The 14,557-nt window shown below is 42.6% G+C and overlaps 1 protein-coding gene across 1 annotated transcript in view; it reads left to right on the top strand.

The window, feature by feature from the left end:
* Axdnd1 (axonemal dynein light chain domain containing 1) overlaps positions 1–14,557 on the top strand; it is an 86,262-nt gene that overhangs the window by 49,454 nt on the left and 22,251 nt on the right. Inside the window, 3 exon segments of the mRNA XM_051148327.1 lie at positions 9,377–9,585; positions 11,647–11,743; positions 14,359–14,469. Of these exon segments, the coding sequence (XP_051004284.1) occupies positions 9,377–9,585; positions 11,647–11,743; positions 14,359–14,469 (417 nt within the window).

Below are 14,557 nucleotides of genomic sequence, written 5' to 3'. Positions count from 1 at the left end.
GAAAGAGACTCAGATCCAAAGTGAAGTTCATCACTAGGCGCATCTGTTACATGACGGCACTCATTTTTGAGCCTGTGAATTATGCAATGAATTCTTTTTAACTGACTAGTAAAATTTTCCGCTGGCCACGATATCCATTGGGTGTTCTTGCCAACAGTAGCTAGAGTAGTATTTCTGTATTTTAAGATAGTTTCTCAGTTCATTTTGTAACAGATTTGAAATTTACTTTCAGGCTTTTATGTAAAGAAGTAATTCAGTGGGGTATGGTGGTGTGTACTTGGGAAGCTCAGGCAGGAAGATGGTCCTCATCAGTTTGCATCCAATCTGTGCTACATAGTAGGATCTGGAAAAGCCTGGGCTACAAAGAAGACCTTGTCTCAAACACACGCATGCACGCACACACAAGTGTGTAAGTAAACAAACAAACAAACAAACAAAGCTAGTCTGCTGGTCTGTGATCAATTTTCAGCAGCCAGTTCACACCAAGATGGAGCTACAAACAGCAGTGGATTTACAAAACGGCCTCTCCTTAGTACATTACATTTACTAATTCTCTCTCTCCCCCTCTCTCTCTGTCTCTCTGTCTCTGTCTCTGTCTCTCTCTCTCTCGTGAGCAAGCATGTGCAAGGTTTGTGCCCAGGTATGTGGGTGCTAGAAGAGGCCAGAAGCATCAGATCCCCTCAACTGGAGCTGTAAGAGATTGTCAACCACCTGAATTTGGGTCCTCTGCAACTGCGACATGTGCTTTTAACTTTTGAGCCATCTCCCCAGCTTCCTTTAGTTTTTACCTGATTGAAAGGATTCACTAACAGGATGTATGTGCTTGCTGAGCACTGCACTTCACTGACTTGACCCAGAGGGGGCATCACTGCTGGAGCCTCTGTGACCACCACAGCCAATAGAAAATAATGACCTATGGAAGGCAAGAAGGCAGTTGGGTTCAACACGATGCTGGTTCAAACTTCAGAAGTCTGACACTGAGTGGTTTATTTTAGGCATATGTAAACACAGCACAACTGGGTGAAAACTTTTCTGGTGATAATTAATTCAATCCTATGTGCACAGCAAAGTGGATATAAAACTTTTTTTTTCCATTATTTAATTTTATTAATTTATTCATATTACATCTCGATTGTTAGCCCTTCCCCTGTTTCCTCCCATTCTTCCCTCCCTCCCATTTCTCTCCTTCTCCCCTCCCCTATGTCTGTGACTGAGGGAGACCTCCTCCCTTATATGCTCTTAGAATATCAAGTCTCTTCTTGGTAATTTGCTATCCTTCCTCTGAATGCCACCAGGTCTCCCCATCCAGGGGACATTGTCAGAAAAGGGGCACCAGAGTTCGTGTGAGAGTCAGATCTCACTCTCCACTCAATGGTGGAGAATATCCTGTTCGTCGGCTAGGTCTTGGTAGGGGTTTGAAGCTTACTGCCTATATTTTCCTTGTCTGGTGCCTTAGTTTGAGGAGGACCCCAGGATCCGGATCTGCCTGTCATAAAGTTCTTCTTGTAGGTTTCCAGGACCCTGTGGGTCCTACTATTTCCCCTTTCTTCCATGCTACTCTTGCCTAAAGTCTCAATTGGATGTCCTCTCCTCTGACCCACTTTCTTGGTAAGTAAAGATTTTCATAGTACGTATCCCTTGGACTAGTGTTTTGATATAAGTGAGTATATACATTGTCTCTTTTTGCTTCTGGGTGAACTCACTCATTATGATAATTTCTAGATCAATCCATTTGTCCACAAATTTCGGGAATTCCTCGTTTTTAATAGCTGAGTAGTATTCCATCATGTAAATATACCACAGTTTCTTAGTCCATTCTTCTACTGAGGGACACTTAGGCTGTTTCCATGTTCTGGCTATTATGTATAAAAGCAGCTATGAACATGGTTGAGCATATGTCCCTGTTGTGTGGTAGGGCATTTTCTGGGTATATTCCAAGGAGTGGGATAGCTGGGTCTTGAGGAAGCCCTATTCCATTTTTCTGAGAAAGCGTCAGATAGCTTTCCAAAGTGGTTTGTACTAGTTTGCATTCCCACCAACAATGAAGGAGTGTTCCTCTCTCTCCACATCCTCGCCAACATGTGGTGTCATTTGAGTTTTTTGATCTTAGCCATTCTGATGGGTGTAAGATGGAATCTCAGTGTCGTTTTGATTTGCATTTCTCTGATGACTAACGAGGACGAACATTTTTTTAAGTGTTTCTCGGCCATTTGATATTCCTCTGTTGAGAATTCTCTGTTAAGTTCCAAGTCCCATTTCGCAATTGGGTTGTTTGGTTTTGTGGTGTTTAATTTCTTGAGTTCTTTATATATTTTGGATATTAAACCTTTGTCAGATGAAGGGTTGGTGAAGATCTTTTCCCATTCTGTAGGCTGTCGCTTTGTTCTCTTGACAGTGTCTCCTGCCTTACAGAAGCTTCTCAGCCTCATGAGGTCCCATTTATTAATTGTTGACATTAAGGCCTGGGCTGTTGGTGTACTGTTCAGGAAGTTGTTTCTGTGCCTATGTGTCCCAGGCTCTTCCCTACTTTTTCCTCTACTGAATTAATGTCTCTGGTTTTAAGTTGAGGTCTTTAATCCACTTGGACTTGAGTTTTGTGCATGGTGACAAATAAGGGTCTAATTGCATTTTACTACATGTAGACATCCAGTTAGACCAGCACCATTTGTTGAAGATGCTATCCTTTTTCCATTGAATAGGTTTGGCTTCTTTGTCAAAAATCAAGTGAGCAAATGTGTGTGGATTCACCTCTGGGTCTTCGATTCGATTCTATTGATCCACCAGTCTATTGCTTTGCAAGTACCATGCTGTTTTAATTACTGTTGCTCTGTAGTACAGCTTGAGATCAGGTATGGAGATTCCTCTGGAGGATCTTTTGTTGTATAGGATTGTTTTTGCTATTCTGGGTTTTTTATTTCTCCATATGAATTTGAGAATTGATCTTTCAATATCTTCAAAATATTTTGTAGGTATTTTGATAGGGATTGCGTTGAATCTGTAAATTGCTTTTGGTAGGATGGCCATTTTTACTATGTTGATTCTCCCGATCCATGAACAAGGTAAATCCCTCCATCTTCTCATGTCATCTTCAATCTCTTTCTTCAGAGGTTTGAAGTTTTTTTCGGATAAGTCCTTCACTTGCTGGGTTAGAGTTACTCCTAGATATTTTATATTGTTTGTGGCTATCGTGAAGGGAGTAGTTTTCCTAATTTCTTCCTCTGCCTGTTTGTCATTTGTATACAGGAAAGCTACTGACTTTTTTGAATTTCTTTTGTATCCTGCCAATTTGCTGAAGGTGTTTATCAGCTGTAGGAGTTCTCTGGTGGAATTTTTGGGTCACTTATATACACTATCATATCATCTGCAAATAAGGATAATTTGACTTCTTCCTTTCCCATTTGGATCCCCTTGATCTCCTTTTGCTGTTTTATTGCTCTGGCTAGAACTTCAAGAACTATATTGAAGAGATATGGGGTCAGAGGGCAGCCTTGTCTGGTTCCCGATTTTAGAGGAATTTCCTTGAGTATCTCTCCATTTAATTTAATGTTGGCTGTTGGTTTGCTGTATATAGCCTTTATTATGTTTAGATAAGTGCCTTGTATTCCCGATCTCTCCAGAACTTTGAACATAAATGGGTGTTGGATTTTGTCAAATGCTTTTTCTGCATCTAAAGAGATGATCATGTGGTTTTTCTCTTTCAGTTTGTTTATATGGTGGATTACATTGACGGATTTCCATATGTTAAACCGTCCCTGCATGCCTGGAATTAATCCTGCCTGGTCATGGTGAATGATGTCTTTGATATGTTGTTGTATTCGCTTTGTGAGATTTTTGTTGAGTATTTTTGCATCAATGTTCATAAGAGAAATTGGTCTGAAATTCTCTTTTTTTGTTGGATCTTTGTGAGGTTTAGGTATCAATGTGACTGTGGCCTCATAGAAGGAATTTGGTAATATTCCGTCCATTTCTATCTTTCGGAATAGCTTGAATAGTATCGGTATTAGCTCCTCTTTGAAGGTCTGATAGAATTCTGCACTGAAACCATCTGGCCATAGGCTTTTTTTGGTTGGGAGACTATCAATGGTTGCTTCTATTTCTATACGTGAAATAGGGCTATTTAATTTGTTTATCTGGTCTTGGTTCAATTTCGGCAAATGGAATCGGTCGAGAAATTTGTCCATTTCCCTTGAATTTTCGAATTTTGTGGCATAAATGCCTTTAAAGTAGGTTCTTACGATTCTTTGTATTTCTTCAGTGTCTGTTGTTATGTCTCCCTTTTCATTTCTGATTTTGTTAATTTGGATAGTGTTTCTCTGTCTTTTAGTTAGATTGGCTAACGGTTTGTCTATCTTGTTAATTTTCTCAAAGAACCAGCTCTTGGTTTTGTTGATTCTTTGGATTGTTCTCTTTGTTTCTAATTTATTGATTTTTAGCCCTGAGTTTGATTATTTCTAGGCATCTACTCCTCTTGGGTGTTTCTGCTTCTTTTTTTTTTCTAGAGCTTCCAGATGTATTGTTAGGTTGTTTATGTGGGATGATTCCTTTTTCTTTTTGAAGGCGCTTAGTGCTATGAATTTTCCTCTTAGCACTGCTTTCAATGTGTCCCACAAATTTGGGTATGTTGTTCCATCATTTTCATTGAATTTCAGGAAGTCTTTTATTTCTTCCTTTATTTCTTCCATGACCCATGTGTCATTAAGTAGAAAGTTGTTTAGTTTCCACGTGTTACAATGCTTTTTGTTATTTCTGTTGCTGTTGAAGTCCAGCCTTAGACCATGGTGATCTGATAAGATACAAGGTACTATTTCAATCTTCTTGTATTTGTTGAGGTTTGCTTCATGACCAACTATATGATCAATTTTAGAGAATGTTCCATGGGGTGCTGAGAAAAAGGTATACTCCTTAGCGTTTGGGTGGAAAGTTCTGTAGATATGTTAGATCCATTTGCTTCATGACATTGGTTAATGAGGTTATTTCCTGGCTTAGTTTTTGAATCAAAGACCTATCCTTGAGTGAAAGTGGGGTGTTGAAATCTCCCACTATTAATGTGTGGGTATCGATGAGTGGGGCAAGCTTTGTTAATAGGTCTTTTACAAATGTGGGAGCCCTTGTATTCGGAACATATATGTTCAAAATCGTGATGTCTTCTTGGTTGACTTTACCTTTGACAAGTATGAAGTGTCCATCCTCATCTCTTTTGATTAATTTTGGTTGAAAGTCTATTTTATTAGATATTAGAATGGCTACCCCAGCTTGTTTCTTGTGACCATTTGCTTGGAATATTTTTCCCCAACCTTTTACTCTGAGGCTTTTTACTCCTTGTGGTTGAGGTGTGTTTCTTGAATGCAGAAGAATGTTGGGTCATGTTTATGCATCCACTCCGTTAGTCTGTGTCTTTTTATTGGAGAATTGAGACCATTGACGTTGAGAGATATTAATGACCAGTGATTGGTAAGTCCCTTCATTTTTGGTATTTGTAACAGTCAAGATTTTGTGAGGTTGTGATTTTGCAATGGAGTTTTCCTTCTAGTAACTTCTGTAAAGCCGGATTTGTGGCTAGGTACTGTTTGAATTTGTTTTTGTCATGGAATATCTTGTCTTCTCCGTCAATGGTTATTGATAATTTTGCTGGATATAGTAGTCTTGCCTGGTATCTGTGTTCTCTTAGGGTTTGCAGCACCTCTGTCCAGGCCCTTCTGGCTTTCATGGTTTCTGCTGAGAAGTCAGGAGTAATTCTGATAGGTTTGCCTTCATATGATACTCGGCCTTTTTCTCTTGCCGCTTTCAATATTTTTTCCTTGTTCTGTATATTTTGTGTTGTTATTATTATATGGCGGGAAGATTTTCTTTTCAGGTCTATTCTATTTGGTGTTCTGTAGGCCTCTTGTATGCTCGTATGCATCTCTTTCTTCAAATTGGGAAATTTTTCCTCCATTATTTGATTAAAGATGTGTTCTGGGCTGTGGAGTTGGCTATCTGCTTTTTCCTGTATCCCTATTATTCTCAAGTTTCGTCTTTTCATGTTGTCTTTTAGTTCTTGAATGGTCTGTGTTAGGAACTTTTCAGATTTAGCATTTCCCTGAATGGTTGTTTCCACTTCTGCGATTGTATCTTCTAGTCCCGATATTCGTTCTTCCATTTCTTGCAATCTGTGAGATAAGGCCACCTCTGAGATGTTTGCTTTCTTCTTTGATGCCTCTTGATCACGTTTTTCTTCTGTGTGTTCCTGCATCATAGCTTCCATTTTTATCTTCATGTCTCGGACTGTTTTAATGATTTCCATCATCTGGTTATTTATATTTTTCTGAAATTCTTCAAGTGCCTCTTTATATGACTCTTTTAACTCTTCAGCCCTCTTGTTTGCCTCCTCCTGCATTTGTTTACAGATTTTATTTGTTTCTTCCATTATCATCTTCTTTACTAAGGACTTGAGGTCATTTTCTTGCCTATCCATTGCTGTTAGGTTCTCTAGGTTGTTTTCATTGGGAATGTTGGAATCCGGAGATGTCAAACTGTTTTGGTTTTTGATAGCATTCTTTCGCTGTCCTCTTGTCATTTTGATGGCTCTGATGTTGGATGGTATTTTGTAGTGACCTTCGCTGGTTGAGAGTGGTTAATTGATGACTGATTATAGGTCAGGTGCTCTTGCCTGTGGGGATCACGGGGTATTTTTGTGGAACAGGTAGGTGATCCGGTTTCACTCCTGGTGATTTTCCTCTGCCCCCTGGGCTCCAGGCTGAGCCAGCCAAAGTAGATATCTGTTTGGACTTTACTGCTGTAATTCAGATCAGCAGTCTTGGGACCTAGAATAAGGCCCGCAGACAAATGTTCTGGCTGAGTAGGATGATCCCAGCTGCCTGTCCTTCCTGTGGCTTTGTAGTCAAGACCCCAGGTAGATCAGATCTTCTGGGGTTGTAGCTGTCTTTTAGCTCTGCCTCTATATCCTGTAGCAGTGCCCAACCTCTCCCAGTACTATATGCCTGGAGGGACCAAGGTCGCTCTTGGTCAGCAATTAGGCACTGCAAGCAAGACCCTCTTTTTGTCTCCCGATAAAGTGAGAGTGCCTGCCTTGCTCGGGCCAGGATCTCCAGCTGGACTCTCTCGTTCGGGGAGTAGGGAGCGCAGGGCCAGGGCCTTGCGGCTGGGCGGTTAGTAAGACTGCCTCTGCAGAGCTCTGGCGGCCGCCCGCAGGACCATATCTTCCCGCCAGGCTATGATGGTCCCTTCACACTCTAGGACAGCAATTAGACACTGCAAACACGACCCATCCACGCCTCGTCTCCCGATAATGTGAGAGTGCCTGCCTTGCTCGGGCCAGGATCTCCAGCTGGGCTCTCTCGCTCGGGGAGCAGGGAGCAGGGAGCAGGGAGCGCAGGGCCAGGGCCTTGCGGCTGGGTGGTTAGTAAGACTAGCTTTGCAGAGCTCTGGCGGTCTCCCGCGGGACCAGATCTTCCCGCCAGGCTGTGATGCAAACACGACCCATCCACGTCTCTCTCCCGATAATGTGAGAGTGCCTGCCTTGCTCAGGCCAGGATCTCTAGCTGGGCTCTCTCGTTTGGGGAGCAGAGAGCGGGGAGCAGGGAGCGGGGAGCGTAGGACCAGTGCCTTGCGGCTGGGTAGTAACAATAGGGTTGCAGAGCTCTGGCGGAAGCCCACGGAACCAGGTCTTCCCGCAGGGCTAATAAGTTCAGCTATAGCTCTAGGCAAGACCCACGTCTCCCGATGGGTCTGTGGAAGCAGTTCAAGCTGATTTCTCACTGCCGCTGTTTGCAGGCTCAGTCCGATGTGATTGGTGTTAGGTTTGGCCCCGGATGGCCCGCGAGCTGCAGTCCCACTTTAGCTGTCTCTGTTGGGTCCCGCCGCCTTTGTTTCCACTCGGCCTAGGCGGGTGACCTCCGCAGTTTGGGGTGGTGTGGAAGGAGGAATCCTAGGGCAGATTCACCCTCTTCACTGAGATTCCTCTGGCTGGGGATTCTGGAAAATCCTCTCCCCAAACCGTGAGTCTGTGCTTTATATACAGGCTGCAGTTTGCATGTGGATTCCATTCCAGAGTTTGGGGAATGCGTTTAGCACCTCCGGGATGTTGCTTGTCCCAGGGGAGTAAGCCCCCTGTTTGGTCTGCGGCCTTTGGGGCCCCACTCACCTACAATTCTCAAAGTCCAGTAATCTGTTGCTCCACTTATGTCTCTGGTCTCCTCGGGGTAGATCAGGTACGTGGCTTAATGGTCGGCGCCATCTTGGAATCCCCGGACATAAAACTCTTTAAGGAACAAAGTAAGCTAAATAAAAGTCAGATGTGACTGTATAACCATCCTTTGTAAAGCACACGTGATGCCTTCTGCAGGATAGATTCTGTAGAGTGACTGAGAGAAACAAGCTTATGATGCAATGAGGATCCAGTGTGGCCTCTGGTCACACAGATAGCACAGAGGTCACCAGGCTAGAACACATGTCTGCCTTCTGGGTGAATACCAGGCCTTGCATTCCTCCCCTTGAAGGAACAACCCTGTATGCTAACATTCCAGGTTCCCTTGGTGCTTATTTATGTGTGAGCCCGAGGACCTCTGCACCTCCTACACCTCACTCCCGTGTTTGTATTTGATGTTGACTTTCTGCACAACCACCAACCAACAAACTTTGAAAAGATACTACATTATCAAAAGTGATATGATAAGGAAGCTGCTGGCTTCAGACTGCTTATAACATGTGTCCCAACGAGTTACTCATAGAGCGAGAAAACCTTGGGGCACAATTTGGCAACTTGAACCTTAGTGACTTAACACCCTTGGTCAAGATGAAGAAGCAAAAACCAGTTTAACACACAATAGTGAGAAAAAAAAAAAAAAAAAGGATTACAGTAGCTACGTAAGTATATGATTTCTTTAAGAATTGTGGGTTGCTGAAAGTTGGAAATGAGTATGATCATTCCTATTTTTGTCTTATTTTCATGTGTATGTGACTGGTGTGTGTGTGTGTGTGTGTGTGTGTGTGTGTGTGTATGTGTGTGTGTGCGCGCGCGCGTGCAGGTGCATGTGAGCATGTGTGTGAAGGCCTGAGACTGATGCCAAGTAGCTTCCTCAGTGGCTCATCTACCCTGGTCATTGAGGCAAGATCCCTCTACCAAACTCAGAGCTGACCTATATAACTAGTCCTGCTAGCCAGCTTGCTTTGGGGATGCGATGCCTGCCTCTGCTCCCCAGAACTGGCATTATAGGGATACAGGCATGCCCACCCAGCATTTGGTTGAAGTCTCTTGCTTACAAGTGCTGCAAAGGGCAAGTCATCTTCCCCAGCCTCCTTCCTGTTCTTATTATTTAAACATAATATAGCCTTTGTTGTTTTAAAATGGTTGTTTGGATTGCAATCATTTCAACAGGTGGATGAACTGCACATAGCTATGGTTCAGTGGATGGTAAACTTTCTGACTATAATGCTTCCTGACTTTACTGACCACGACACTCTCCCAAAGCTGGATGACAACGAAGTAGAGACCGCTGAGGAACGCGATGTAGGGGCTGCAGAATTAGAGTTAAATGGGATTTTACTGGCCAAGCGGTTGGTACAGTTCTCCACATACTTGTACAGGTGACACCTTCTGGTTCCTGCACTGCTGTCCATTTGAAGGTTAATGCATGTGAGGTAGAACAGGTATCAAAATAATAGCATTAGGGATTATTTTAAGACCTTGAGAGAAATATTAGCTCGAGGCAGGAGGGTCATGAGTTCAAGGCCAGGGTGGCTATGTAACAAAATCCTGTCTTGGAAGAAGAAAGACGTGGTGGCACACGCCTTTAATCCCAGCACTCAGGAGGCAGAGGCAGGTGGATTGCTGTGAGTTCGAGGCCTACAAAGTTAGTCTAGGGCAGCCAAGGCTAAACAGAGGGGGAAAAAAAAAAAAAAAAGAGGAAAAAGAAGAAAGCAGTCCTAGTTCAGGTTTTTCAACTTGCTTCAACACTGTGCCCAGTGGCAATATAGTATCCTTTTGGAAACAGTATTGGCAGAAGGAAGATAGAAAATGTGCTATGTAGGCCCGAGTGTTAGTTTTTAACAAAAGGACTGGCTTACTTGCATAAATAAGATATATCTTGTGCTTTTATATGTGCTGGGAAACACTTAAATGCTTGTAGTCCTGGGGCTTAGATGATGACTCAGTGGGTAAAATGCTTATCATGCAAGCGTGAGTGCCTGGCTTTTGTGCCCAGCACCCACAGAAAAGACAAACATTATGTTTGCTCCCCGTGCAAAGGGTTGGGAGAGCCAGAGATAGGCAGATCCTGGAGCTGGCTAGCCAGTCAGTCTAGCCAAACAGTATGTGCCATGCTCAGAAAGAGACTCTGTCTCCAAAAGTAAAGTAGGGCACAATAGTGGAAGATACCTGACACAAGCCATGAGCCCCTGGCTTACACGCCCCGCCCCCCCGAGAGAGAGAGAGAGAGAAAGAGAGAGAGAGAGAAATAAAATAAGATGCTTCTAATTCCATGAAAATTTGAATTTATACCTTTCATCTATTTAACTAAGTACTAACCATCATCTTTTATAAAACGGAAACAACAAAAACAAAAAAGCAAAAACCTGAGCCGGGTATGGTGGCTCACACCTTTAATCTCAGTACTCAGAAGGCAGATTGAGACAGCTCTCTGGTCTAATAGTGAGTTCTAGGACAGCTAAAGCTACACGGAGAGAGCTTGTCTCAGAAAACTGAATACCAATCCAACAAACCACCAACAACAAAAATTCCAAAATGTGTTTATGGTGGCACATGCCTCTAGTCCCTGCATTTAGGAGATGGCCACAGGAGGACCAGGCAACAGGGCCAGCCTTGGCTACATAGTAAGTCTGAAATCCGTCTGGGCTACATGAAGTACTGTTTCAAAAAGAAAAACAATCTAAAAAGTTAGGAGAATAGTGAAGCTAGAAGATTCACGCCAAGTAAAGATGAGGGCTGAAAACTGTGACCTGTGGACTAAGTTGAGCGTTGCTTGTGGTTACATTTAGTTTTGGAAGTAGCTCATAAAACCAAGCTGAGTTTGCCTTTATTTCAACTCAAGTTTACAAATGTTCAGAGAAAGGAATGTGGCAGGAAGGCCAGCAGGGCAAGATACTTAGAACAACAAATTATTGTCCTGGTAAAGCAGTACTGTGATTATTATGGTAAATAAGCATGGCTAATGGTGATTGGATTTTAAGCACTTACAGGATCAGTTATGAGTGGATCATGCTAGGAATATTAGTCAGGTTCTCATTACTATAATGAAATACCTGAGATAATTAATTTATAAAGATAAAAGTTTTGTTTTTAGCTTATAGTTTGAAATGTTCCAGCCCATGACCTCTTGGCCCCAGTGCTTTGGGCCTGAGTCCTGGTGGCACAGACTTTGGGAGTCTGTGAGAGAACAACTTCCTCATTTCATAGCAAGGAAGCAAAAGGGGAAAAGAATGGAATAAAACAGGCCCCTCCATTGGCACACCTCCAGAGTCCTAATGGCCTCTGGTAGGCTCTCCTCCTGCCGCTTTCACTAGCTCCCAATAGTGCCATCTTGAGAGGAGAGGACCACCTATGTAGCATGTGACCCTTGGGGGCGACACTCATCCAAATCATAGCACTGAGGGTATGTGGACTCACTGTGGCTTCCTGTCTCTCTCCAGTTCCTGCATAAGCATGGTGAGAGCAATGGTTCTGATCAGAGCTGCTCACCTGAAGAAGAACCCTGCTAAGGACCTCCAGGAGCTGGAGAAGATGAGGGTAGGAATTGTTTGTCTTAGTTTTGCTTTGTTTTGTTTTTAGCAGATTTTTTTTCAAGCCTAATTAACTCAAAACAACTGTGCATACTTGAATTACATAATTTCACAATTCTAAAATATTCATGTGGCCATTAAAACATTCATTATAATAGAAGTGGTGGCTGGGCATGGTGGCACACACTTTTAATCCCAGCACTCAGGAGGCAGAGGCAGGGGATCACTGTGAGTTTGAGGCCAGCTTGGTCTACAAAGTGAGCCCAGGACAGCCAGGATTACACAGAGAAACCCTGTCTCGAAAAACAAAAAACCAAACCAAACCAAAAAAATAATAGAAGTGGTGAATATATCCAATGCTCTAAAAGTGTATTACCCTTGGCAGTCTCTCCTCTCAGACTTGTTTTATCCCCAGGGAATATTTGATCCATTTTCTGATACAAAAACCTATCTTCAATTTTTTTTGAACTTATAAAAATGGAACTTTATAGAATATATAGAGATATTTAGGGTTAGGAAGATTTATTATCAGGTTAAGAGTATTTATATATCTCTGTATCTATGTTTACATACATGTGGGTGTCCTCTAAGGTCAGAAGGTGTCAGATCCCCTGTATCTGGGGTTACAGACAGCTGTGAGCTGCATGTCATGCATACAGGGAACGGAGCTCAGGGCCTCTATAAGAACAGCAAATTCCCTTAGCCAGTGAGCCTGTGCCCCAGCCCCTTAGCCAGTCAGCCTGTGCCCTGGCCCCTGGCCTAACTTTTTTGACTAAGTAGTCACTCTGAGACTCAAATTGTTGATTTTATCAAAAGCTCGTGCTTTTTAGTGAAGAGCAGCTATCTTGCTCATGTGTCATCAGTGGGGTTTGAAAGGAGGAAGTAGTTTTGGCTCATGGTTTCAGTCTGGGCTCAGCGGGCTCCATTGCTTTGGACCTGCACTGTGGTCAGGCACCATGGCAGAGGGGATATATAATGGGATAGAAATGCTCACCTCATGGCAACTGGGCAGCAGAAAGAGACAGACAAGAAGGGGCTAAGGACAGGACTTGCTCTTCAAGACAGAACCCCCATGAATCCAACCGAGCCCTACCCTCTATTAGCATATTCCTCACAACCTTTTCAATGGATTAACCCATCCGTGAAGTTGGTAACCCTCATGATAGACTCTCAATAGCTGTAGACCGAACAGCCAACTCAGGAGCCATCCAAGGGAACACTTCCTACTCAAAGAGCAACAAAAGTATTTTACTGTATGGACACACATACACACACACACACACACACACACACACACACACACAGAGGCACAATCTTCATTATTTTTATCACAAGTTTTATAACCTAGTGGTAAAAGTCCTTAACATTTGTCTTTTTAAGGATGTACCAGGTCTTTTGTTTTTCTATGTGAGCTTTAGCTTTATTGATCTCTTCAGAAGGTCTGATGAGTGTTTCAGTCGAATTACATTTTAACTATTGATCAGTGGGTGGAGAATTGACCCCCCCACACACAACCATCTTGTGTCTTTGGATCTGTTAATACAGTATATATCTTCATTCAAGTTTTATTTCATTGAAATTTTGTGATTTTCAACATATAGTTCTTTTTCATCAAATTTATCCTTATTTTATTTTGGTGTTACTATAAATATCCAGTATTTAATACTGAAAATCAAATGAATATTTTATTGGTACTGGTATATATATAATGTTTAGAAAAGAGTTTAGTATAGAACTAAAAACCATAAATAGGTTTGCTATTTCTATTTGTTGTGTGACAGACTTTTCCTGAAGAGACACAATACAAACATGCCTATTTACTCCAGAAAGGGAGCCCACAACAGACCAAGTAATAACTATACTGAAGTCCAGTTTAGTGTATCCGTGGGTTTTATTGGGGTTAATTGTAGGACTATGAATGAGCGGTTACTTACAGGAACAGAAATCACTCTAAGATGGCTACATCACCAAAGCCCACTCCAGCATGGGAGACAGCTCACAAAAGCTGGAAACCTAGGGCACGCTGCACAGCCTGCAGGCAGGTCAACAGGTTGGAGAGTCCTTTCCAGACGGCTCAGTTGGTCTGAGCCTTTTTCAGGCAGTTCAATTGATCTCTGCTGCTGGGCTTGTCTGAATGTAACTCTGGGCAGGAAGGGAAGGAGTCAAGTGAATCTGGTCAGTTTCAGGGACTTCCTAAAGGTGTTTTGAGTTGTTTATTTTCTGTGTTAAGGAGCTTCCCTGCGGCAGAATGAGATGTTTCAATCTTAGGGGGAAAAAAAAAAAAACCTCTTACACAACCCTACTGTTATTAGCAAACAGTCATGTTGACATGGTCAGTTACAAAATTGACTGGGACAGATCATTTAAGTGTTAGTAAACCCATGAATCCTTCTGTATCTGGCTTTATGGTACATCACCACACTTTATCCTATTACAACCCAAATCATAAACCCTGCTAAGAGATCATGTTATTTAGGTCTACATTTGTAGTAAGGTACTTCTGTGCAAGCCTATGACCTAACCGGACAGGAGGAGTTGTAGTTAGAGGAACTGTGCTTAGCAGGTCCGTGGAAGTCAATGAGTGAGTTGGTACAGTAGTAATTACGCTGTGTCTCTTCCCAGAGAGAGTGTTATGACTGGATCAGCACATGTTCGTACCTCCTTTCTGATATCAAAGGCAGGAAAATACTGTTACTGACATATGAGGAGGCAGAGCAGCTCGTTGGAGAAGAGGTATTTACCACACATGGTATCATTTGCTTTGTAAGGAATGAGTGGAATAGTCGTCAGTAAGGTCAGATGGTCATAACGGGCTCTACCT

The sequence above is a fragment of the Acomys russatus genome, chromosome 6 (assembly GCF_903995435.1).
Source record: "Acomys russatus chromosome 6, mAcoRus1.1, whole genome shotgun sequence".
Classification (NCBI taxonomy): Eukaryota; Metazoa; Chordata; class Mammalia; order Rodentia; family Muridae; genus Acomys; species Acomys russatus.
Note: the sequence above shows the minus strand (reverse complement) of the source record. Positions and strands in the feature narration are given on the sequence as shown.